The sequence below is a fragment of the Salmo salar genome, chromosome 06, assembly GCF_965601325.2.
Source record: "Salmo salar chromosome 06, fSalSal1, whole genome shotgun sequence".
Classification (NCBI taxonomy): Eukaryota; Metazoa; Chordata; class Actinopteri; order Salmoniformes; family Salmonidae; genus Salmo; species Salmo salar.
In genome coordinates, this window is record NC_138296.1 from 95,198,704 (window position 1) to 95,226,571 (window position 27,868).

The window sequence follows — 27,868 nt, forward strand, 5'->3', positions numbered from 1 at the left end:
GAGGTAGATGGTAGTAGAGGTAGATGGTAGTAGAGTAGATGTAGATGGTAGTAGAGTAGAGGTAGATGGTAGTAGAGTAGAGGTAGATGGTAGTAGAGGTAGATGGTAGTAGAGGTAGATGGTAGTAGAGGTAGAGGTAGATGGTAGTAGAGGTAGATGGTAGTAGAGTAGAGGTAGATGGTAGTAGAGGAAGATGGTAGTAGAGGAAGATGGTAGTAGAGGTAGATGGTAGTAGAGGTAGATGGTAGTAGAGGTAGATGGTAGTAGAGGTAGATGGTAGTAGAGTAGATGGTAGTAGAGGTAGATGGTAGTAGAGTAGAGGTAGATGGTAGTAGAGGAAGATGGTAGTAGAGTAGAGGTAGATGGTAGTAGAGGTAGAGGTAGATGGTAGTAGAGTAGAGGTAGTAGAGGTAGATGGTAGTAGAGTAGATGGTAGTAGAGTAGAGGTAGATGGTAGTAGAGTAGAGGTAGATGGTAGTAGAGTAGAGGTAGATGGTAGTAGAGGTAGATGGTAGTAGAGTAGAGGTAGATGGTAGTAGAGTAGAGGTAGATGGTAGTAGAGTAGAGGTAGATGGTAGTAGAGGTAGATGGTAGTAGAGGTAGATGGTAGTAGAGGTAGATGGTAGTAGAGGTAGATGGTAGTAGAGTAGAGGTAGATGGTAGTAGAGGTAGATGGTAGTAGAGGTAGATGGTAGTAGAGTAGAGGTAGATGGTAGTAGAGGTAGATGGTAGTAGAGGTAGATGGTAGTAGAGGTAGATGGTAGTAGAGTAGAGGTAGATGGTAGTAGAGTAGATGGTAGTAGAGGTAGATGGTAGTAGAGTAGAGGTAGATGGTAGTAGAGGTAGATGGTAGTAGAGTAGAGGTAGATGGTAGTAGAAGTAGATGGTAGTAGAGGTAGATGGTAGTAGAGGTAGATTGTAGTAGAGTAGAGGTAGATGGTAGTAGAGTAGAGGTAGATGGTAGTAGAGGTAGATGGTAGTAGAGGAAGATGGTAGTAGAGTAGAGGTAGATGGTAGTAGAGGTAGATGGTAGTAGAGTAGAGTAGAGGTAGATGGTAGTAGAGGTAGATGGTAGTAGAGGAAGATGGTAGTAGAGGTAGATGGTAGTAGAGTAGAGGTAGATGGTAGTAGAGTAGAGGTAGATGGTAGTAGAGGTAGATGGTAGTAGAGTAGAGGTAGATGGTAGTAGAGTAGAGGTAGATGGTAGTAGAGTAGAGGTAGATGGTAGTAGAGTAGAGGTAGATGGTAGTAGAGTAGAGGTAGAATATTATTCTCGCATGTAAATTAGGTCAAATTTAATGAAAAGCGTTTTTGAAAAGGCCAATTATAATGTTCAGCATGTGTGGAAATCCTAAAAACGCCTCTACTCAACTTTAGCCTAATGCCTCATCGCAAATGTTATTATGTCTTTATTATAAAGGATATTTCTCTTCCACAGTAAATTTACAACGCATCAAATTGCCTCACAGTACACTGATTTATTTACAGAAAATGATGGTGCCCGGGAATTGTGTGTTTGCTGGGGGGGGGGGCTATAATAAAACAGCCCCGGATTTCTTCATCTGGTCCTGACCTTCACCGGTATCATGTTTAGCTGATCTGACATCATTCAGGTCAATAAAGGTGACGTCATTAATAGAGCATTTTGCAAAGTTGTCATACAACATCAGCACAATGAACAAAAAGACTAGTTAACCCTATCTTGGTGTTTTTTTTTTTCTCCTTTCCTTTCTTCTCAAATTGTCACTCAAATTCTGATCAAAATAACCCAGTTTTGATTTCAGCACATCATGCATAATGGAGAACAGGTGTATATGATTTGGCTCCGAGGATGTTGACTGTCTGCCAGAGATAATAACTCTGTGTTTCACAAGAGAACCCACTTCAACATGCACCCCTTAGTAGGTTCAACCCAATAAAAAACTCTCCTTTCGCTTCAAATTTAATCGCAGTGGTTACCCAGTCTTGGTGGCCAACCAAATTGTCAAATTTTTATAAAATTAAAAATTAAAAAAAGCAAGCATAAAGTAACCCTGGTTCAACCCAACTCCTCCTTTCCGCAGTAGCTACCCAGTCTTAGTGGCCAAAGTAAATTGTAATCAAATAAATGCCTTGTGATTCCAGTGAAGTAATGAATTCATAGATATTTTAATATGCATCAAACCTTTGGAGTTGGATTACATTTTGTACTGAACACATTCTAAACAAAGCGTTATAAATACCTCCGGTGAGAACTTTTTATTGTTTTTCATCTGGCTTTACTAGTACTGCCTTATACCACTTCTTGTCATGTCATAGCTAGAAACGTACAGGAAACTTAGGAAGAGCCTTTTTTCATTTTTTTTCCCATTGTATCAGTGAGGAGGAAGAATAATAGTATATAGAAACAGACAGAATGAGGCACTAAAGACGAGAAACAAAGACTGAGATAGTTGAAAGAAAAAAAAAAAAGACGCTTTAATGACAAAAGGAGATTTTTGTGATTGAAAGAACACACATTTTGTTCCAACTTTCACACAGAAAAGATGCATTCACACTACACCTTAAGGCTCAGGGCTAAGAGCCTCCTCGGGTTTGTCCAATCACAAAAGAGCTGCATTTGCATAATTTGCATATGCTTGTGATGCCTTCTGCCATTTTAATAAATACATGTATACTATTTCATCCTTCTATCAGACGACAAAAACCTAAAAAAAATAAATAAAAAAACAATACTTTCATCTATGCAAAAACATTTGGTTTCTATGGCTAACAAAAATGGCTGCTCTGCCAGCTGGCTAACTTCTTCTCACTTAGCTAGCCAACTGAAGCCACAAACTCTACAGCTGGAAGGGCATCAAGCTCTCCATTTTCCTGTTTTCGTATTAACATTTAATTGGATTATGGCTATCCATGACAATAAAATATTGTTGCATGATTTCGCCTGGATCAGAAAAGTTGATGTCTCGTCTGTGCACAGCATTCTCTGTACAGGAGCGAGATCGCAATTCAAACAGTTTTTTCTCTCTCCTCCCCCCCCCCCCAAGGTCAGACAGGCAAGGTTTAGACAAGTCATCAGTAAAAGCTTGTGTGAACCGTGAACACAGGGTAAGCTAGTCCAGGGCCAGTCTTAGCCTGGGGCTAAGAACAATGCAGTGTGAAAAAGCTTATAGCAATAGAATTCATTAACAATAATAGCATCTGAAAAAAAATGAACATTGACCAGCAGAAATATATAAAAATATATATATAACATCCACAACACTCACCCCTTTGAAGAACAGAGTTAGAGGGTGAAAACAGGCATCCCTGACGCCTAAATTACCAACTAAAGGAAACAGTCCATATTTAACCAGTCAAAATGTGCATCCCAAATGGGACCCTATTGGCATTATAGGGGAATATAAGGCATAGGGTGCCACTATATAGGGAATAGAGAATATGGGAATATAAGGCATAGGGTGCCACTATATAGGGAATAGGGTGCCACTATATAGGGAATAGAGAATATGGGAATATAAGGCATAGGGTGCCACTATATAGGGAATAGGGTGCCACTATATAGGGAATAGAGAATATGGGAATATAAGGAATAGGGTGCCATCATATAGGGAATAGGGTGCCACTATATAGGGAATAGGGTGCCACTATATAGGGCATAGGGTGCCATCATATAGGGAATAGGGTGCCATCTATATAGGGGATAGGGTGCCATCTATATAGGGGATAGGGTGCCATCTATATAAGGCATAGGGTGCCATCTATATAGGGAATAGGGTGCCATCTATATAGGGAATAGGGTGCCATCTATATAGGGGATAGGGTGCCATCTATATAGGGGATAGGGTGCCATCTATATAGGGAATAGGGTGCCATCTATATAGGGAATAGGGTGCCATCTATATAGGGAATAGGGTGCCATCATATAGGGAATAGGGTGCCATCATATAAGGAATAGGGTGCCATCATATAAGGAATAGGGTGCCATCTATATAGGGAATAGGGTGCCATCATATAGGGAATAGGGTGCCATCATATAAGGAATAGGGTGCCATCTATATAGGGAATAGGGTGCCACTATATAGGGCATAGGGTGCCATCATATAGGGCATAGGGTGCCATCATATAGGGAATAGGGTGCCATCTATATAGGGAATAGGGTGCCACCATATAAGGAATAGGGTGCCACTATATAGGGAATAGGGTGCCACTATATAGGGCATAGGGTGCCATCATATAGGGCATAGGGTGCCATCTATATAGGGGATAGGGTGCCATCTATATAGGGGATAGGGTGCCATCTATATAGGGAATAGGGTGCCATCTATATAGGGGATAGGGTGCCATCTATATAGGGGATAGGGTGCCATCTATATAGGGGATAGGGTGCCATCTATATAGGGGATAGGGTGCCATCTATATAGGGAATAGGGTGCCATCTATATAGGGAATAGGGTGCCATCATATAGGGAATAGGGTGCCATCATATAGGGAATAGGGTGCCATCATATAGGGAATAGGGTGCCATCTATATAGGGAATAGGGTGCCATCATATAAGGAATAGGGTGCCATCTATATAGGGAATAGGGTGCCACTATATAGGGGATAGGGTGCCATCTATATAGGGGATAGGGAGCCATCTATATAGGGGATAGGGTGCCATCTATATAGGGAATAGGGTGCCATCTATATAGGGAATAGGGTGCCATCATATAAGGAATAGGGAGCCACAATATAGGGCATAGGGTGCCACCTACATAGGGAATAGGGTGCCACCTATATATAGGGAATAGGGTGCCACCTATATATAGGGAATAGAGTGCCACCTATATATAGGGAATAGGGTGCCACCTATATATAGGGAATAGGGTGCCACCTATATATAGGGAATAGGGTGCCACCTATATAGGGAATAGGGTGCCACTATATAGGGAATAGGGTGCCACTATATAGGGAATAGGGTGCCATAATATAGGGAATAGGGTGCCACAATATAGGGAATAGGGTGCCATCTATATAGGGGATAGGGTGCCATAATACAGGGAATAGGGTGCCACAATATAGGGTATAGGGTACCATCTATATAGGGAATAGGGTGCCATCTATATAGGGGATAGGGTGCCATCTATATAGGGAATAGGGTGCCATCATATAAGGAATAGGGTGCCATCTATATAGGGCATCGGGTGCCATCTATATAAGGAATAGGGTGCCATCTATATAGGGAATAGGGTGCCATCTATATAGGGAATAGGGTGCCATCATATAGGGAATAGGGTGCCACCTATATAGGGAATAGGGTGCCACTATATAGGGAATAGGGTGCCACTATATAGGCAATAGGGTGCCATAATATAGGGAATAGGGTGCCACAATATAGGGAATAGGGTGCCATCTATATAGGGGATAGGGTGCCATCTATATAGGGAATAGGGTGCCATCAAATAAGGAATAGGGAGCCACTATATAGGGCATAGGGTGCCACCTATATAGGGAATAGGGTGCCACCTATATAGGGAATAGGGTGCCACCTATATAGGGAATAGGGTGCCACCTATATAGGGAATAGGGTGCCACTATATAGGGAATAGGGTGCCATAATATAGGGAATAGGGTGCCACAATATAGGGAATAGGGTACCATCTATATAGGGAATATGGTGCCATCTATATAGGGAATAGGGTGCCATCTATATAGGGAATAGGGTGCCATCTATATAGGGAATAGTGTGCCATCTATATAGGGAATAGGGTGCAACCTATATAGGGCATAGGGTGCCATCTATATAGGGAATAGGGTGCCATCATATAAGGAATAGGGAGCCACTATATAGGGCATAGGGTGCCACCTATATAGGGAATAGGGTGCCACCTATATAGGGAATAGGGTGCCACCTATATATAGGGAATAGGGTGCCACTATATAGGGAATAGGGTGCCACTATATAGGGAATAGGGTGCCATAATATAGGGAATAGGGTGCCACAATATAGGGAATAGGGTGCCATAATATAGGGAATAGGGTGCCACTATATAGGGAATAGGGTGCCATAATATAGGGAATAGGGTGCCACAATATAGGGAATAGGGTGCCATAATATAGGGAATAGGGTACCATCTAGATAGGGAATAGGGTGCCATCTATATAGGGAATAGGGTACCATTTGAGACGCTGCCAAAGGATTCCAGAGGAGCGGAGGACTATTCATTCACACTTTACATACAACAAGTGCAAGAAGCACGTTGAGTCACCATGATTCCCAGTCAGTTATCACCAGCAGACAGAATACAAAGAAGAATGCAGAATCAGTGGCAGAACAAAAGTGTGTACTCGATGTGTGCCTCCACACCTCAATGTATATCTGTTTGATGATTTTTAAAGGGTTTAAAATCATTTTCTCTCTTACTCTAAAGTGCATCAAACACCGCTTATATTAAGTAAACCTCTTACATCTAAAACTTTCACTTCATGTGATTATGACTGTAAATTTAGGCCCTTTGATACCTGAATTCTTAGCTTTTGGCTAAATAATTCTACAACAGTTAGCCCCATTTGCAATAGCTTTACATAGAGGTGACCTTTATTAACATCAGCTCTCCCACAGAGAGAAGAAGGGTTCAAGCGCCATTCTTTTTTGTTTGTTTGCCTGTTAAAAATGAAGATGGAACAATACAGCAAACAATGTATAGCCATGCAAGTCAACCATATGGAGTCAACTTCTCTGATGTTTTATCTCAACATGTTCTCAGACCCTGTGCTCCAACACCTCCTCCTGAGAGAGAGAGAGAGAGAGAGAGAGAGAGAGAGAGAGAGAGAAATCGGCCCGCTACTTCTCACGCGACCACGTTCTAGTAACTTGTTCAGACAGACAGACAGACAGACAGATACCGAGACAGACAGACAGACAGATACCCAGACAGACAGACAGATACCGAGACAGACAGACGGATACCGAGACAGAAAGACGGACAGAGACAGATTGAGAGCCCTTCCAAATGACAGAGAAAACGACTATTTACAGACCACGTGTCTCCCTCCTATAAAACAACAGTCTTTACAGTATGTACAACGACACAACACTGCTGCAGCACCCCACCCAGCAGCACCCCACCCAGCAGCACTCCACCCAGCAGCACCCCACCCAGCAGCACGCCACCGCTGGCCCCTCAGTTGGCCTTCGCGATGCGCGAGTCTGAGCCGATGTAGTTGAGCATGGTCTGGACGAGCTCCGGGAGGTCGTAGTCGTGTTTCCAGCCCCAGTCGTTCCGTGCGTTAGAGTCGTCAAAGTTCATTGGCCAGCTGTCAGCTGTAAAGGGAGAAAAGAAGGGGGACATTGTCAATGTGAATGTTTTTTTTTTTACTCCAACGTCTTTGACACTTTTGTTGTCGGTCAAATTGTCACAAGACTTTTTTGTTGTTCCGTTTCTACATTAAAACTTTGTTAAAATGTTAAAATGCATGCAAGTTTGAGAATCTCAATGTTGAGGCCTCTTGTGGCGTATTTACAAAGGTCTTCCTCGTTCATTGACCTTTGATCTCCAGGGTATCATCCAGCAGTATTATGGTTGCTAATTCCCAGCTTTTCAAGGAAATCCCGGTTCGAGGATTCCCAGAATCAGAAGGGAATAAGCAAGTAGGGAATCCTCCCACTGGATTTTTCAGGAAAACGGAGGAATCTTTCCAACTCCAAACCAGGTATAAATAAAATAATCAATAAAATTCTCTTACCGATGGCCTGTCTGACTTGGTCGATGTCGTAGGTGACTTCCAGGTCCGGCAGCTGTTTCTGGACCTCCTGAGCCAGCTCTTCAGGGGAAAAGCTCATGGCATTGATGTTATATGTCCTCATGGAGAGGGTGTCTGCGGGCGCTTCCATCATCTCTACGGTGGCACGCAGACAGTCGTCGATGTACATCATGGGCAGCCGCGTGTCTGGCTTCAGGTTGCACTCAAACTTCCCCGTCTTTACAGCGTCGTGAAAGATGGCTACCGCGTAGTCTGGAGAAAAGGGAGGCAGGACATAGTGCTCAGACGTGTTTACATCAAGCTGTCTCACTACAGAAACAGGAGATTCAGGAAAATTCTGTCTTGGATAAAGCTAACTCCTTTCAGTTACAGACACCACCTCATCAGCCCCAAAGTGAGGGAACGCCATTGGATAACCAGGCATGGGGTGAGGGGTGTGTCGTAAAGGGGAGGGGTTGAGACATGGGGTAATACTGTAGCAGTATTACCTAACGTCCTAGCATCATCACCCTGGTAGTAGTATTACGTAGCATTATCACCCTGGTAGGAGTAGTATTATCTAACACCCTAACATTATCACCCTGATAGTAGTAGTATTATCTAACACCCTAGCATTATCACCCTGGTAGTAGTAGCAGTATTACCTAACGTCCTAGCATCATCACCCTGGTAGTAGTATTACCTAACATTATCACCCTGGTAGTAGTAGTATTACGTAGCATTATCACCCTGGTAGTAGTAGTATTATCTAACACCCTAACATTATCACCTGGGTAGTAGTAGTATTACCTAACATCCTAGCATTATCACCCGGGTAGTAGTAGTATTACCTAACATCATCACCCTGGTAGGAGTAGTATTACGTAGCATTATCACCCTGGTAGGAGTAGTATTACGTAGCATTATCACCCTGGTAGGAGTAGTATTATCTAACACCCTAACATTATCACCCTGATAGTAGTAGTATTATCTAACACCCTAACATTATCACCCTGGTAGGAGTAGTATTACGTAGCATTATCACCCTGGTAGGAGTAGTATTATCTAACACCCTAACATTATCACCCTGATAGTAGTAGTATTATCTAACACCCTAACATTATCACCCTGGTAGGAGTAGTATTACCTAACATTATCACCCTGGTAGGAGTAGTATTACGTAGCATTATCACCCTGGTAGGAGTAGTATTACGTAGCATTATCACCCTGGTAGTAGTAGTATTATCTAACACCCTAACATTATCACCCTGGTAGGAGTAGTATTACGTAGCATTATCACCCTGATAGTAGTAGTATTATCTAACACCCTAGCATTATCACCCTGGTAGTAGTAGTATTACCTAACATCCTAGCATTATCACCCTGGTAGTAGTAGTAGTATTACCTAACATCCTAGCATTATCACCTGGGTAGTAGTAGTATTACCTAACATCCTAGCATTATCACCCGGGTAGTAGTAGTATTACCTAACATCCTAGCATTATCACCCTGGTAGTAGTAGTAGTATTACCTAACATCCTAGCATTATCACCTGGGTAGTAGTAGTATTACCTAACATCCTAGCATTATCACCCGGGTAGTAGTAGTATTACCTAACATCCTAGCATTATCACCCTGGTAGTAGTAGTAGTATTACCTAACATCCTAGCATTATCACCCGGGTAGTAGTAGTATTACCTAACATTATCACCCTGGTAGTAGTAGTATTACCTAGCATTATCACCCTGGTAGTAGTAGCATTACCTAACATTATCACCCGGGTAGTAGTAGTATTACCTAACGTCCTAGCATTATCACCCTGGTAGTAGTAGTATTACCTATCATTATCACCCTGGTAGTAGTAGTATCACCTAACATTATCACCCTGGTAGTAGTAGTATTACCTAGCATTATCACCCTGGTAGTAGTAGTATTACCTGACATTATCACCCTGGTAGTAGTAGTATTACCTATCATTATCACCCTGGTAGTAGTAGTATTACCTATCATTATCACCCTGGTAGGAGTAGTATTACCTAGCATTATCACCCTGGTAGTAGTAGTATTACCTATCATTATCACCCTGGTAGGAGTAGTATTACCTAACATTATCACCCTGGTGTAGTAGTATTACCTAGCATTATCACCCTGGTAGTAGTAGTATTACCTATCATTATCACCCTGGTAGTAGTAGTATTACCTAACATTATCACCCTGGTAGTAGTATACTGCTCAAAAAAATAAAGGGAACACTTAAACAACACGTCCTAGATCTGAATGAAATAAATAATCTTATTAAATACTTTTTTCTTTACATAGTTGAATGTGCTGACAACAAAATCACACAAAAATAATCAATGGAAATCCAATTTATCAACCCATGGAGGTCTGGATTTGGAGTCACACTCAAAATTAAAGTGGAAAACCACACTACAGGCTGATCCAACTTTGATGTAATGTCCTTAAAACAAGTCAAAATGAGGCTCAGTAGTGTGTGTGGCCTCCACGTGCCTGTATGACCTCCCTACAACGCCTGGGCATGCTCCTGATGAGGTGGCGGATGGTCTCCTGAGGGATCTCCTCCCAGACCTGGACTAAAGCATCCGCCAACTCCTGGACAGTCTGTGGTGCAACGTGGCGTTGGTGGATGGAGCGAGACATGATGTCCCAGATGTGCTCAATTGGATTCAGGTCTGGGGAACGGGCGGGCCAGTGCATAGCATCAATGCCTTCCTCTTGCAGGAACTGCTGACACACTCCAGCCACATGAGGTCTAGCATTGTCTTGCATTAGGAGGAACCCAGGGCCAACCGCACCAGCATATGGTCTCACAAGGGGTCTGAGGATCTCATCTCGGTACCTAATGGCAGTCAGGCTACCTCTGGCGAGCACATGGAGGGCTGTGCGGCCCCCCAAAGAAATGTCACCCCACACCATGACTTACCCACCGCCAAACCGGTCATGCTGGAGGATGTTGCAGGCAGCAGAACGTTCTCCACGGCGTCTCGAGACTCTGTCACGTCTGTCACGTGCTCAGTGTGAACCTGCTTTCATCTGTGAAGAGCACAGGGCGCCAGTGGTGAATTTGCCAATCTTGGTGTTCTCTGGCAAATGCCAAACGTCCTGCACGGTGTTGGGCTGTAAGCACAACCCCCACCTGTGGACGTCGGGCCCTCATACCACCCTCATGGAGTCTGTTTCTGACCGTTTGAGCAGACACATGCACATTTGTGGCCTGCTGGAGGTCATTTTGCAGGGCTCTGGCAGTGCTTCTCCTGCTCCTCCTTGCACAAAGGCGGAGGTAGCGGTCCTGCTGCTGGGTTGTTGCCCTCCTACGGCCTCCTCCACGTCTCCTGATGTACTGGCCTGTCTCTTGGTAGCGCCTCCATGCTCTGGACACTACGCTGACAGACACAGCAAACCTTCTTGCCACAGCTCGCATTGATGTGCCATCCTGGATGAGCTGCACTACCTGAGCCACTTGTGTGGGTTGTAGACTCCGTCTCATGCTACCACTAGAGTGAAAGCACCGCCAGCATTCAAAAGTGACCAAAACATCAGCCAGGAAGCATAGGAACTGAGAAGTGGTCTGTGGTCCCCACCTGCAGAACCACTCCTTTATTGGGGGTGTCTTGCTAATTGCCTATAATTTCCACCTGTTGTCTATTCCATTTGCACAACAGCATGTGAAATGTATTGTCAATCATTTTTGCTTCCTAAGTGGACAGTTTGATTTCACAGAAGTGTGATTGACTTGGAGTTACATTGTGTTGTTTAAGTGTTCCCTTTATTTTTTTGAGCAGTGTAGTATTACCTAACACCCTAGCATTATCACCTTGGTGGTAGTAGTAGTATTACCTAGCATTATCACCCTGGTAGTAGTAGTAGTATTACCTAGCATTATCACCCTGGTAGTAGTAGTATTACCTAACATTATCACCCGGGTAGTAGTAGTATTACATAACATTATCACCCGGGTAGTAGTAGTATTACCTAACATCCTAGCATTATCACCCTGGTAGTAGTAGTAGTATTACCTAACATCCTAGCATTATCACCCGGGTCGTAGTATTATTACCTAACATTATCACCCTGGTAGTAGCAGCATTACCTAACATCCTAACATTATCACCCTGTAGCAGTATTACCTAACGTCTTAGCATTGTCACCCTGTAGCAGTATTACCTAACGTCTTAGCATTGTCACCCTGTAGCAGCATTACCTAACGTCTTAGCATTATCACCCTGGCAAAAAAAATACTGAAGGCCATAAGCATAAGGATGTTCTGTTGTTACATAACCCCAATGACATGTTGAAGTCAGGAGGCAGACACAAATAGAGGTGCGATAGTGAAGGGACTGCTGTTACGCTATGGAGTGTGTGTGTGTGTCTGTGTGAGGGAGGACAGGTGTGTGTGTGTGTGTGTGTGTGTGTGTGTGTGTGTGTGTGTGTGTGTGTGTGTGTGTGTGTCTGTGTGAGGGAGGACAGGTGTGTGTGTGTGTGTGTGTATATGCGTGTGGGAGGACGGTGTGTGTGTGTGTGTGTGTGTGTGTGTGTGTGTGTGTGTGTGTGTGTGTGTGTGTGTCTGTGTGAGGGAGGACAGGTGTGTGTGTGTGTGTATATGCGTGTGGGAGGACGTGTGTGTGTGTGTGTGTGTGTGTGTGTGTGTGTGTGTCTGTGTGAGGGAGGACAGGTGTGTGTGTGTGTGTATATGCGTGTGGGAGGACGTGTGTGTGTGTGTGTGTGTGTGTGTGTGTGTGTGTGTGTGTGTGTGTGTGTGTCTGTGTGAGGGAGGACAGGTGTGTGTGTGTGTGTGTGTGTGTGTGTGTGTGTGTGTGTGTGTGAGGGAGGACAGGTGTGTGTGTGTGTGTATATGCGTGTGGGAGGACGTGTGTGTGTGTGTGTGTGTGTGTGTGTGTGTGTGAGGGAGGACAGGTGTGTGTGTGTGTGTATATGCGTGTGGGAGGACGTGTGTGTGTGTGTGTGTGTGTGTGTGTGTGTGTGTGTGTGTGTGTGTGTGTGTGTGTGTGTGTGTATATGCGTGTGGGAGGACGTGTGTGTGTGTGTGTGTGTGTCTCTAACTCACCTGTCGTTCCTCCTCCAGGCTGTGAGTCAGCAGAGATGATTCCTGGGTAGCGCAGACAGCGGAAGTCAAGGCCGTAGCGGTGGTGGTAGTACTGTTGGAGGGAAGACGGGCAATACGGGTTAGATGTTTCACTTTATAGCGACATTACACACCAATGATTTCAGATGATTGAAGGGGTCAAATTTATCAGGTTAGATTCACCCGATCAGATTCACCCGATCAGATTCACCCGATCAGATTCACCAGATCAGATTCACCCGATCAGATTCACCAGATCAGATTCACCAGGTCAGATTCACCAGGTCAGATTCACCAGATCAGGTGTCACGCTATGGTGTGTGTGGGAGGACAGCTGTGTGTGTGTGTGTGTGTGTGCGAACATCAGATTCACCAGATCAGATTCCTGGTTACATGTAAATGTAAGTAAGTAGCCAGGCGCAGAGTGCCTTGAGGCTGAACGCTCATTATCAATTGATCCTCATGTTGCTTTATATTTTGTATTTCTTACAATATTGTATTTTTTTCTTTTTCTCTCACCTCTCCCATGAGCTCTGCGTGGACTTTGGAGACTCCGTAGATGGTTCTGGGTCTCTGGACACAGAGGTCAGGGGTCGGGTTCCGGGGAGAGGTGGGCCCGAAAGCTCCGATGGTGCTGGGGACGAACAGACGCAGGCCGTGCTCCGCTGCAATGTCCAGGACGTTGTGGAGCCCTGACGAACAGGAAGTTCACAGTTACTCCCTGTGGACACCTTCCAGGCTTGGTTATAAAAAAAAATTTAAATAAAAAAAAATGGTGTGTTGTGGATCTAAGTTGAGCCAAGATGGCGGATTCTCTATGGCTCACCAGTGATGTTGACGTCGCGTGCCAGAGCTACATTGGCCTCTCCCACGGCACTGAGCAGGGCACTGTAATGGACCAACCAGGTGATGCGGTTGTTGACAACGATCTCACGAAGGTTTTTATAGTCCAGGATGTCAGAGTAGATGAAGGGTCCTGGAGGGGGAGGGGCAGTAAAAAAACTTTAAACCTGCAACATGTTTCTCTCCGCCAACAAGAGGGGCGCGAATTGGAAAGGGGGTCTGAGTGAAAACGTTTGGGAACCCCTGGTCTAGGGGGTCCAGCCACTCTTCCATTTAGCTCATCAGCAGCTACAGTATTATCTAGGCTGTCCAAAAGGCGCTTTGGTGACGAAATTACACTTCCTTATGTTATTAAATACATTTTACTAAGACAAAATATGATTCTTCATGTTGTGAATCATTCAGTGGGGTCATTGTTAACATGTCATATATATACACACACACACCAGATAATAAGCACGGAGATCCGTCGACGGAACATTGTCGCTTTCTCGCAGCGTCTTTTTAGAATCGTTCATGTTGTCGTCTGCAAAAGTTGTTTCAGCACGTCCCCAAAAAACTCCAAATGAACATGACACGAGCTGAATTAAAAGGTTTTGATAATAACAAAGCTTGCGGTACACTCAATGCTCCGATGACATTTCAGAGATACAGTTGTTTTTTTGTTGAGAAATAAAAGAACAGAGACATGAGGTTTGGAACGGATTAATATAGATACATGAGGTTTGGAACAGATTAATATCGATACATGAGGTTTGGAACAGATTAATATAGATACATGAGGTTTGGAACAGATTAATATCGATACATGAGGTTTGGAACAGATTAATATCGATACATGAGGTTTGGAACAGATTAATATAGATACATGAGGTTTGGAACAGATTAATATAGATACATGAGGTTTGGAACAGATTAATATAGATACATGAGGTTTGGAACAGATTAATATAGATACATGAGGTTTGGAACGGATTAATATAGATACATGAGGTTTGGAACAGATTAATATAGATACATGAGGTTTGGAACAGATTAATATAGATACATGAGGTTTGGAACAGATTAATATAGATACATGAGGTTTGGAACAGATTAATATAGATACATGAGGTTTGGAACAGATTAATATAGATACATGAGGTTTGGAACAGATTAATATAGATACATGAGGTTTGGAACAGATTAATATAGATACATGAGGTTTGGAACAGATTAATATAGATACATGAGGTTTGGAACAGATTAATATAGATACATGAGGTTTGGAACAGATTAATATCGATACATGAGGTTTGGAACAGATTAATATAGATACATGAGGTTTGGAACAGATTAATATAGATACATGAGGTTTGGAACAGATTAATATAGATACATGAGGTTTGGAACAGATTAATATAGATACATGAGGTTTGGAACAGATTAATATAGATACATGAGGTTTGGAACAGATTAATATAGATACATGAGGTTTGGAACAGATTAATATAGATACATGAGGTTTGGAACAGATTAATATAGATACATGAGGTTTGGAACAGATTAATATCGATACATGAGGTTTGGAACAGATTAATATAGATACATGAGGTTTGGAACAGATTAATATAGATACATGAGGTTTGGAACAGATTAATATAGATACATGAGGTTTGGAACAGATTAATATAGATACATGAGGTTTGGAACAGATTAATATAGATACATGAGGTTTGGAACGGATTACGAGAGACATGTTTTGATTGGATATATTTAAATTTTTTCTTTTCATTTCTCTGAGACATATTTTCTATTTTTGGTGTCTTCCGGGAGTTTTGAATGACAGTATTCTTGGTTAACAGGGCTGGAGACAGTACTCTTGGGTAACAGGGCTCGAGACAGTATTCTTGGTTAACAGGGCTGGAGACAGTATTCTTGGTTAACAAGGCTATAGACAGTATTTTTGGGTAACAGGGCTCGAGACAGTATTCTTGGGTAACAGGGCTGGAGACAGTATTCTTGGTTAACAGGGCTGGAGACAGTATTCTTGGGTAACAGGGCTCGAGACAGTATTCTTGGTTAACAGGGCTCGAGACAGTATTCTTGGGTAACAGGGCTCGAGACAGTATTCTTGGTTAACAGGGCTCGAGACAGTATTCTTGGTTAACAAGGCTATAGACAGTATTTTTGGGTAACAGGGCTCGAGACAGTATTCTTGGTTAACAGGGCTCGAGACAGTATTCTTGGTTAACAGGGCTGGAGACAGTATTCTTGGGTAACAGGGCTGGAGACAGTATTCTTGGTTAACAGGGCTGGAGACAGTATTCTTGGTTAACAGGGCTGGAGACAGTATTCTTGGGTAACAGGGCTCGAGACAGTATTCTTGGGTAACAGGGCTCGAGACAGTATTCTTGGGTAACAGGGCTCGAGACAGTATTCTTGGTTAACAGGGCTCGAGACAGTATTCTTGGTTAACAGGGCTCGAGACAGTATTCTTGGGCAACAGGGCTCGAGACAGTATTCTTGGGTAACAGGGCTCGAGACAGTATTCTTGGTTAACAGGGCTCGAGACAGTATTCTTGGTTAACAGGGCTGGAGACAGTATTCTTGGGCAACAGGGCTCGAGACAGTATTCTTGGGTAACAGGGCTCGAGACAGTATTCTTGGGTAACAGGGCTCGAGACAGTATTCTTGGTTAACAGGGCTCGAGACAGTATTCTTGGTTAACAGGGCTCGAGACAGTATTCTTGGGCAACAGGGCTCGAGACAGTATTCTTGGGTAACAGGGCTCGAGACAGTATTCTTGGTTAACAGGGCTCGAGACAGTATTCTTGGTTAACAAGGCTATAGACAGTATTCTTGGGCAACAGGGCTCGAGACAGTATTCTTGGGCAACAGGGCTCGAGACAGTATTCTTGGGCAACAGGGCTGGAGACAGTATTCTTGGTTAACAGGGCTCGAGACAGTATTCTTGGGCAACAGGGCTGGAGACAGTATTCTTGGTTAACAGGGCTGGAGACAGTATTCTTGGTTAACAGGGCTGGAGACAGTATTCTTGGGCAACAGGGCTCGAGACAGTATTCTTGGTTAACAGGGCTCGAGACAGTATTCTTGGTTAACAGGGCTCGAGACAGTATTCTTGGTTAACAGGGCTCGAGACAGTATTCTTGGGCAACAGGGCTCGAGACAGTATTCTTGGTTAACAGGGCTCGAGACAGTATTCTTGGGCAACAGGGCTCGAGACAGTATTCTTGGGCAACAGGGCTGGAGACAGTATTCTTGGTTAACAGGGCTCGAGACAGTATTCTTGGGTAACAGGGCTGGAGACAGTATTCTTGGGCAACAGGGCTGGAGACAGTATTCTTGGGCAACAGGGCTCGAGACAGTATTCTTGGGTAACAGGGCTCGAGACAGTATTCTTGGTTAACAGGGCTGGAGACAGTATTCTTGGTTAACAAGGCTATAGACAGTATTCTTGGTTAACAGGGCTGGAGACAGTATTCTTGGTTAACAAGGCTATAGACAGTATTCTTGGGCAACAGGGCTCGAGACAGTATTCTTGGTTAACAGGGCTATAGACAGTATTCTTGGGTAACAGGGCTCGAGACAGTATTCTTGGGTAACAGGGCTCGAGACAGTATTCTTGGTTAACAGGGCTCGAGACAGTATTCTTGGTTAACAAGGCTATAGACAGTATTCTTGGGCAACAGGGCTCGAGACAGTATTCTTGGGCAACAGGGCTCGAGACAGTATTCTTGGGCAACAGGGCTGGAGACAGTATTCTTGGTTAACAGGGCTCGAGACAGTATTCTTGGGCAACAGGGCTGGAGACAGTATTCTTGGTTAACAGGGCTGGAGACAGTATTCTTGGTTAACAGGGCTGGAGACAGTATTCTTGGGCAACAGGGCTCGAGACAGTATTCTTGGTTAACAGGGCTCGAGACAGTATTCTTGGTTAACAGGGCTCGAGACAGTATTCTTGGGTAACAGGGCTCGAGACAGTATTCTTGGTTAACAGGGCTCGAGACAGTATTCTTGGGTAACAGGGCTGGAGACAGTATTCTTGGGTAACAGGGCTCGAGACAGTATTCTTGGTTAACAGGGCTCGAGACAGTATTCTTGGTTAACAGGGCTCGAGACAGTATTCTTGGGCAACAGGGCTCGAGACAGTATTCTTGGTTAACAGGGCTCGAGACAGTATTCTTGGGCAACAGGGCTCGAGACAGTATTCTTGGGCAACAGGGCTGGAGACAGTATTCTTGGTTAACAGGGCTCGAGACAGTATTCTTGGGTAACAGGGCTGGAGACAGTATTCTTGGGCAACAGGGCTGGAGACAGTATTCTTGGGCAACAGGGCTGGAGACAGTATTCTTGGGTAACAGGGCTCGAGACAGTATTCTTGGTTAACAGGGCTGGAGACAGTATTCTTGGTTAACAAGGCTATAGACAGTATTCTTGGTTAACAGGGCTGGAGACAGTATTCTTGGTTAACAGGGCTCGAGACAGTATTCTTGGTTAACAGGGCTGGAGACAGTATTCTTGGGTAACAGGGCTCGAGACAGTATTCTTGGGTAACAGGGCTGGAGACAGTATTCTTGGTTAACAGGGCTCGAGACAGTATTCTTGGTTAACAGGGCTCGAGACAGTATTCTTGGTTAACAGGGCTGGAGACAGTATTCTTGGGTAACAGGGCTGGAGACAGTATTCTTGGGCAACAGGGCTCGAGACAGTATTCTTGGTTAACAGGGCTCGAGACAGTATTCTTGGGCAACAGGGCTCGAGACAGTATTCTTGGGCAACAGGGCTCGAGACAGTATTCTTGGGCAACAGGGCTCGAGACAGTATTCTTGGTTAACAGGGCTGGAGACAGTATTCTTGGGCAACAGGGCTGGAGACAGTATTCTTGGGTAACAGGGCTGGAGACAGTATTCTTGGGCAACAGGGCTCGAGACAGTATTCTTGGGCAACAGGGCTGGAGACAGTATTCTTGGGCAACAGGGCTCGAGACAGTATTCTTGGGCAACAGGGCTGGAGACAGTATTCTTGGGCAACAGGGCTGGAGACAGTATTCTTGGGTAACAGGGCTGGAGACAGTATTCTTGGGCAACAGGGCTCGAGACAGTATTCTTGGGCAACAGGGCTGGAGACAGTATTCTTGGGCAACAGGGCTGGAGACAGTATTCTTGGGCAACAGGGCTGGAGACAGTATTCTTGGGTAACAGGGCTCGAGACAGTATTCTTGGTTAACAGGGCTGGAGACAGTATTCTTGGTTAACAGGGCTGGAGACAGTATTCTTGGGTAACAGGGCTCGAGACAGTATTCTTGGTTAACAGGGCTCGAGACAGTATTCTTGGTTAACAGGGCTCGAGACAGTATTCTTGGGTAACAGGGCTCGAGACAGTATTCTTGGGCAACAGGGCTATAGACAGTATTCTTGGGTAACAGGGCTCGAGACAGTATTCTTGGGTAACAGGGCTCGAGACAGTATTCTTGGGCAACAGGGCTATAGACAGTATTCTTGGGTAACAGGGCTCGAGACAGTATTCTTGGGCAACAGGGCTCGAGACAGTATTCTTGGGCAACAGGGCTATAGACAGTATTCTTGGGTAACAGGGCTCGAGACAGTATTCTTGGGTAACAGGGCTGGAGACAGTATTCTTGGGTAACAGGGCTCGAGACAGTATTCTTGGGTAACAGGGCTGGAGACAGTATTCTTGGGCAACAGGGCTCGAGACAGTATTCTTGGTTAACAGGGCTCGAGACAGTATTCTTGGTTAACAGGGCTCGAGACAGTATTCTTGGGTAACAGGGCTGGAGACAGTATTCTTGGGCAACAGGGCTGGAGACAGTATTCTTGGGCAACAGGGCTGGAGACAGTATTCTTGGGTAACAGGGCTCGAGACAGTATTCTTGGTTAACAGGGCTGGAGACAGTATTCTTGGTTAACAAGGCTATAGACAGTATTCTTGGTTAACAGGGCTGGAGACAGTATTCTTGGTTAACAGGGCTCGAGACAGTATTCTTGGTTAACAGGGCTGGAGACAGTATTCTTGGGTAACAGGGCTCGAGACAGTATTCTTGGGTAACAGGGCTGGAGACAGTATTCTTGGGCAACAGGGCTCGAGACAGTATTCTTGGGCAACAGGGCTCGAGACAGTATTCTTGGGCAACAGGGCTCGAGACAGTATTCTTGGGCAACAGGGCTCGAGACAGTATTCTTGGGTAACAGGGCTGGAGACAGTATTCTTGGGCAACAGGGCTCGAGACAGTATTCTTGGGCAACAGGGCTGGAGACAGTATTCTTGGGCAACAGGGCTCGAGACAGTATTCTTGGGCAACAGGGCTGGAGACAGTATTCTTGGGCAACAGGGCTGGAGACAGTATTCTTGGGTAACAGGGCTGGAGACAGTATTCTTGGGCAACAGGGCTCGAGACAGTATTCTTGGGCAACAGGGCTGGAGACAGTATTCTTGGTTAACAGGGCTATAGACAGTATTCTTGGGTAACAGGGCTCGAGACAGTATTCTTGGTTAACAGGGCTGGAGACAGTATTCTTGGTTAACAGGGCTGGAGACAGTATTCTTGGTTAACAGGGCTATAGACAGTATTCTTGGGCAACAGGGCTGGAGACAGTATTCTTGGGCAACAGGGCTGGAGACAGTATTCTTGGGCAACAGGGCTGGAGACAGTATTCTTGGGTAACAGGGCTGGTTGGCATCCGTCACTGCAGTACTGTCCAGCCAATCACCATTCATGAGGTCTGTGACCTTAGTTATCAATTAACCTTTCAGAACGCATCCACTTCCTGGTGACCTGTACAAGAAGCTTTTCGCAGGGATCAATATCACAAATCAAATTGTATTTGTCATATGCGCTGAATACAACAGTGAAATGCTTACTCACAAGCCCTTAACCAACAACTAACTGAATCATTCCTTATTTTACCTGCAGACACTGCAGACGTCTTTTATATTTCAGAATATTTCAGAGTTTATATTATCCTGAAAGAATGAACGGATGTAATTCAGCCAAAAGGGAATCAAGTTCTCTTCCTGGTTGTACCGAGGTAATTTATCCTGCTTGTGAGTTGATCAGACGAGTATTTACGTAGTCCGGTGAATGTCAACAACCCAGTATGATGTAAATACAGCCAGAGCGGTAGATAGATAAAACCAGTCTACTGCAGTGACACAGCAGTAAACCAGGTGGTTCAGAGCGGTAGATAGATAAAACCAGTCTACTGCAGTGACACAGCAGTAAACCAGGTGGTTCAGAGCGGTAGATAGATAAAACCAGTCTACTGCAGTGACACAGCAGTAAACCAGGTGGTTCAGAGCGGTAGATAGATAAAACCAGTCTACTGCAGTGACACAGCAGTAAACCAGGTGGTTCAGAGCGGTAGATAGATAAAACCAGTCTACTGCAGTGACACAGCAGTAAACCAGGTGGTTCAGAGCGGTAGATAGATAAAACCAGTCTACTGCAGTGACACAGCAGTAAACCAGGTGGTTCAGAGCGGTAGATAGATAAAACCAGTCTACTGCAGTGACACAGCAGTAAACCAGGTGGTTCAGAGCGGTAGATAGATAAAACCAGTCTACTGCAGTGACACAGCAGTAAACCAGGTGGTTCAGAGCGGTAGATAGATAAAACCAGTCTACTGCAGTGACACAGCAGTAAACCAGGTGGTTCAGAGCGGTAGATAGATAAAACCAGTCTACTGCAGTGACACAGCAGTAAACCAGGTGGTTCAGAGCGGTAGATAGATAAAACCAGTCTACTTCATACAGCCTGTAGTCTCACCTCATATTCAGAACAGACCAATGGAGTAACTCTAAAGAGCATCGGATGGAGGGAACATTCTGGAAAACTCAGTACCTGGAGCCGTATGTGTCAAGTAGGGTTGAATGGCGGGAACCCGGTTACCGAGAACAGCGTGGTGTGAAATGGAAAGCGATGTCTAAATCTGGATTCTCTACAGCCTCTGAATCACCCCAGGGTGGGGGGACAGACGGCCCACCCAGGGTGGGGGACAGACGGCCCAGCCCAGGGTGGGGGGGACAGACGGCCCAGCCCAGGGTGGGGGGACAGACGGCCCAGCCCAGGGTGGGGGGACAGACGGCCCAGCCCAGGGTGGGGGGGACAGACGGCCCAGCCCAGGGCGGGGGGACAGACGGCTCAGCCCAGGGTGGGGGGACAGACGGCCCACCCCAGGGTGGGGGACAGACGGTCCAGGGTGGGGGGACAGACGGTCCAGGGTGGGTGACAGACTTATTTTTTGTTGTGACAGGGTAGGACTACCATTTGTTGCAGCCTAGCCTATCCTACAGTAACATAAAGACTAAATGCGAGGTCTAATTTACACTTCTCCAATCTGGCTTTCAGGGGCCATCTTGTTTTTTTTGTAATTATAAAGATGATGATATATATATATTTTTTTTAATTGCAGCTGCAGAGTTTTAAGACAACCTATCACTCGAATATAGATGCTTTAAAATCGGTGCACGCACGAGCACTCTCTCGCAGTCTCTCTCCATCAACTACATTCAAATCGCATCCAAAATAGAGAATCCTGTTCTAGAATGATATAGATGTCCTAGCCTACCTCTTTCAGGTAATACATTCAATGCAGTATTAGCTTTATATTTAGCTAATTAATGATGGGTTATGCATAATACGTTTCACTGATATCCTCTGTCTCTTGCGCAATACCTCCTAACACCTGTGCTTCGCTGGCCTCTCTCCTAAAAAAACCCTCCTCAGCTCTTAGGAGTCCCATGCAGGAAATACTAGACAATTTGTTGTTGTTGCATTTCTTAAACCAATCGACTATTCGAAGCTCTTTTTCCCCCCCCCCTCTTCTTCTGAAGGTTAAATACAGGAACCAATAGAACTCCTGGGTAGTTTGAAAGAAGAGCGATCGATCAAATCCAGACATATTTATATTTTAGTCATTTAGCAGACGCTCTTATCCAGAGCGACTTACAGTAGTGAGTGCATACATCTCATACATTTTTTTCTTCTCCGTACTGGTCCCCTGTGGGAATCGAACCCACAACCCTGGCGTTGCAAACACCATGCTCTACCAACTGAGCCACAGGTCCCACCCTGGGTCCATGTTATATGCTTTCTAATGCTTTCTAATGACACTTCCGGATTTGACGGGAAATATCGGATTACCCGGGAGACAAGCGACATTCTCGGGATGGAACATTTATAAAGGTACTGGGAAAATATTCAACCCTAGTGTCAAGTGTGTCAGAGTAGGAGTGCTGATCTAGGATCAGGTACCCCCTGTCCATGTAATCTGATTCATTATAATCTAGGATCAGGTCCCCCCCCGTCCATGTAATCTGATTCATTATAATCTAGGATCAGGTCCCCCCCTGTCCATGTAATCTGATTCATTATAATCTAGGATCAGGTCCCCCCCTGTCCATGTAATCTGATTCATTATAATCTAGGATCAGGTCCCCCCCTCCGTCCATGTAATCTGATTCATTATAATCTAGGATCAGGTCCCCCCCGTCCATGTAATCTGATTCATTATAATCTAGGATCAGGTCACCCCCCCTGTCCATGTAATCTGATTCATTATAATCTAGGATCAGGTCCCCCCCTGCGTCCATGTAATCTGATTCATTATGATCTAAAAGACTAAACTGATCCTAAAGTCACTCCTATGCTGAGATGCGAGATACATGGGCCAATGGCCTTGTGGTCAGGACAGAGATGTTAATTTGTGTCTACATGTTTTGATTCACTCACCGCTGTGAAAGACGTGGCTTGGAGGCTTCCTGATATCCGACAGGATCACGTTGTTGTTTCCGAACCGCTTCCTGTGAAACAGGATGTTACATTTAAACACAAGAAGATGAAGCTTGACTAAAACAACCCCCCCCCCCCCCCCCCCCAAAGGCTACATTTCAATGGTTGGTTGTTGATTACAGGGTTACCACAAGTGCTATGAACAATGTTTCCTCCTTTTTGGCACAGAGCCAAAAAGAGTGCAAATTTGGAAACTTGAATGTTGTTAAAATTCAGTGCAACTTCCAGCGTGCCTTTAATGTGAACACTGAGGCTGTAGCCGCTTTAAGTTACAGTTTTACCTAGGGATGCACGATACAATCGGTGAACATATCGGAATCGGCCGATATTAGCTAAAAATGCGAACATCGGTATCGGCCCCATGTTTAGTTTAACGCCAATGTGAAAAACCGCTGTCAAAGCTATATAACGTAGGTACATGACGTAATGACGCCACGTAAAATTTTGCGCTACACGTGCAACACAGCATTCCTAACCTAGCCAACAATGTATGCTGTGTGGATAGAGCAGTCAACAAGTCAAGCAGTCAATTGAAAGAGTAAGAACATTTCAGCGAGACAACTCCAAGGCGAAATCCATTAACCTGTTGGGTCTAGGGGGCAGCATTTGCACGTCTGGATAAAAAAAATGTACCCGATTTAATCTGGTTACTAATCCTACCCAGTAACTAGAATATGCATATACTTATTATATATGGATAGAAAACACTCTAAAGTTTCCAAAACTGTTTGAATGGTGTCTGTGAGTATAACAGAACTCATTTGGCAGGCAAAACCCTGAGACATTTTCTGACAGGAAGTGGATACCTGATGTGTTGTATTGACTTTAAACCTATCCCATTGAAAAACACAGGGGTTTAGGAATATTTTGGAACTTCCTATTGCTTCCACTAGATGTCACCAGCCTTTACAAAGTGTTTTGAGTCTTCTGGAGGGAGATCTGACCGAACAAGAGCCATGGAACGATGATGGCCCATTAGACACCTTGCGCGCGAGTTCATCTTGGGTACCCTCGTTCCAATACGTTATAAAAGAGTATGCATTCGTCCACCTTGAATATTATTCATGTTCTGGTTAAAAAAGGCCCTAATGATTTATGCTATACAACGTTTGACATGTTTGAACGAACGGAAATATATTTTTTCCCCTCGTTCATGACGAGAAGTCCGGCTGGCTTACATCATGTGCTAACGAGACGGAGATTTTTGGACATAAATGATTAGCTTTTTTGAACAAAACTACATTCGTTATGGACCTGTGATACCTGGAAGTGACATCTGATGAAGAGAATCAAAGGTAATGGATTATTTACATAGTATTTTCGATTTTAGATCTCCCCAACATGACGTCTAGTCTGTATCGCAACGCGTATTTTTCTGGGCGCAGTGCTCAGATTATTGCAAAGTGTGATTTCCCAGTAAGGTTATTTTTAAATCTGGCAAGTTGATTGCGTTCAAGAGATGTAAATCTATAATTCTTTAAATGACAATATAATATTTTACCAATGTTTTCTAATTTTAATTATTTAATTTCTGACGCTGACTTGACTGCCGGTTATTGGAGGGAAACGATTTCCTCAACATCAATGCCATAGTAAAACGCTGTTTTTGGATATAAATATGAACTTGATAGAACTAAAAATGCATGCATTGTCTAACATAATGTCCTAGGAGTGTCATCTGATGGAGATTGTAAAAGGTTAGTGCATCATTTTAGCTGGTTTTATGGTTTTGGTGACCCTGTCTTTGACTTGACAAAACATTACACACAACTCTTGTAAATGTACTGTCCTAACATACTCTAAATTTATGCTTTCGCCGTAAAACCTTTTTGAAATCGTAAAACGTGGTTAGATTAAGGAGATGTTTATCTTTCAAATGGTGTAACATAGTTGTATTTTTGAAAAATTTGAATTTTGACATTTATTTGGATTCAAATTTGCCGCTCTTGAAATGCACCTGCTGTTGATGGAGTGCACCACGGGTGGCACGCTAGCGTCCCACCTAGCCCCAAGAGGTTAAAGCCAAGATAATGGAATTCATTGCCCTAGATAATCAACCGTTCTCTGTCGTGGTTGATGTTGGCTTTCGCCGACTGGTCGAGCACCGGTACACACTAAACGTTACCAAGTGCGCTATTGTTCAGATGTTGCCCTACCGGAGTTATACAGTAATGGCGTCCGTGCTATTAGCTTCGCGACATACTACGGAACACCGTTTGGGTTTTTTGCGTGTCAAAAAAGATACAGGTTAAATAACACTATTTGACGCATTAAATAAGCTTTTAAACGTCAAATAACACAGTTATATTATAGATTGTTGTGTATTCTAAATGTGCACGTGTAAGCCAAGCGCAACCACTATCAGTAGCACTGTCAAAGCTGTACAAAAAAAAAGTCTGCAAACAAGCAAACACTGGCCACGAACGACGTGTTTACAATACAGCATTGGTCAATAAAGCAGTAATTGTTCGACAGCAACTTCTGGTGTAGCTAGCTTTAGCTTGGTACCTAGCTAGCACCAATACAACCAGCCTGAAATCAATGACCAGTAGAAACTGCAGTCATTTTCACTATTCTTAGCAATGATTTAGGAATCCTTGTGAGTAAGTATTAGCTAGTTGTTCACCTATTGAAATTTAACTTCAGTTCATGAAAATAAAAAGCTAGCCAGCTACTTAGCCCTGTTGCCCAAAGCTAGCATTATAAGCAGCCAGATAGCTTCATCTGGCTAGCCACAATAAGGATTAGGCACAATTGTGGAATTTGTGGTTTGCCTTCAAAATAGAAGTACCTCTGAAAGTGATGCAGAAGGTTAAAAATTGGTGGAATCATGCCATATTTAGACTTGATAAAGTTAAACAAGGTTGGAATGTGAAGCAATGAAATGGGTTATCAGTCTACTCGGTGACACCCACAGAACACAACTGGTGAAGAGTTTACGCAAATATTAGCGTTGTAGCTCTTATCGCGGGACTGTGACTGTGTGAAATCACCTCCCCAGTCAGCCTACTGTGTGTATTGACATTCATATTGCACTGTAACAGCTTTACCTAATGATTGGGGATCAATGAAATGGGGTATGAGTCTACTCAATACCCAAGATATTTTTTTCCCCAACGTCCTCCTCGGAGTTATCAGACTCCAAAACATCCACACAGTATTGTGTTTCCTCTGGAATAGTCGTTCAATACACATAGGTTGACAATAAATGTGGCTCAATTCAGTTGTTTCAGAGTCCCGCAACAAGAGCTACGATGCTAATGTTCTCTGGGTGTCACTGAGTAGACTGATACCCCATGTGATTGATCCACAATCCATAGGTAAGGCTGTACAGTGAAATAAGTATGGCCCACAATGCAATTCTAAAGTATGATACATCCAGCGTGATTTCAACAGATTTTTGTTAAATTAACAAATGATGGGTCTCCCGGGTGGTGCAGTAGTCTAAGGTACTGCATCGCAGCGCTAGCTGTGCCACCAGAGATTCTGGGTTCGAGTCCAGGCTCTGTCGCAGCCGGCCGCGACCGGGAGGCCCAGTGTTAACTAGCAGGGGAAAATCTCAAGAACAGTTGAATGATGTTCAATCTCCTGCTTTTCTCCTTGGGCTGATAGTGCCTCTGTGCAGCAGTCCCGGCGACTGCGCGCCCACGTGCAGCTTAGAGGGAACAATGGCACTGAAGCCTTTCTGTATGCTATATAAAGCTTTTGTAAATTGTTGTTTGTTTTAAGTGAGACCTAGATTATATAGTGTTGGGGATGCTACTCTTAAAATGTAGTTTACCAAGCTACCAATTACTTCACACTGGAAGAAGTTAAGCTACACTTAAGAAAAATATAGTTTTCTTTACAGAAGTTACTTTGAAAAAGTAGTTCGCTACACCCAAACTACTTAATGAAAACGTATCATATGTACATGTGAAATATCAGACTACAAATTGCTAGAACAGATCACTCTGGAGTCAGATGTCGACAGATGTGTAATTTCAAACTCAAAAAGTGAGAATTAGGCAGGTCTGATGCTGAAACAGAAAGGATATTCTAGCCTACTTATTTTAGCAAAAACAGTAGTGTGTAGTTCCAGTAGTTAGCTACATCGCTACATGGTAAAACAGTAGTGTGTAGTTCCAGTAGTTAGCTACACCGCTACATGGTAAAACAGTAGTGTGTAGTTCCAGTAGTTAGCCACACCGCTACATGGCAAAACAGTAGTGTGTAGTTCCAGTAGTTAGCTACATGTTAAAACAGTAGTGTGTAGTTCCAGTAGTTAGCTACACCGCTACATGGTAAAACAGTAGTGTGTAGTTCCAGTAGTTAGCTACATCGCTACATGGTAAAACAGTAGTGTGTAGTTCCAGTAGTTAGCCACACCGCTACATGGTAAAACAGTAGTGTGTAGTTCCAGTAG

General features: G+C 44.0%; 1 protein-coding gene across 3 annotated transcripts in view; it reads right to left on the reverse strand.

Annotated features, from left to right (window-relative positions):
* Positions 1-2,124: 2,124 nt before the first annotated feature.
* LOC106608345 (L-threonine 3-dehydrogenase, mitochondrial) overlaps positions 2,125-27,868 on the reverse strand; it is a 33,068-nt gene continuing 7,324 nt past the window's right edge. For 2 of the 3 annotated variants that reach the window (XM_014206237.3, XM_014206240.3), the window contains exons 4-9: positions 23,404-23,474; positions 13,636-13,785; positions 13,329-13,501; positions 12,792-12,882; positions 7,709-7,978; positions 2,125-7,286 (exon numbers count right to left, since the gene is read on the reverse strand). In XM_014206237.3, coding sequence (XP_014061712.1) covers positions 7,147-7,286; positions 7,709-7,978; positions 12,792-12,882; positions 13,329-13,501; positions 13,636-13,785; positions 23,404-23,474 — 895 coding nt within the window. In that variant the 3' untranslated portion in view covers positions 2,125-7,146. The remainder of the gene's footprint in view (positions 7,287-7,708; positions 7,979-12,791; positions 12,883-13,328; positions 13,502-13,635; positions 13,786-23,403; positions 23,475-27,868) is intronic. The other variant, XR_014392763.1, reaches the window with a different exon arrangement.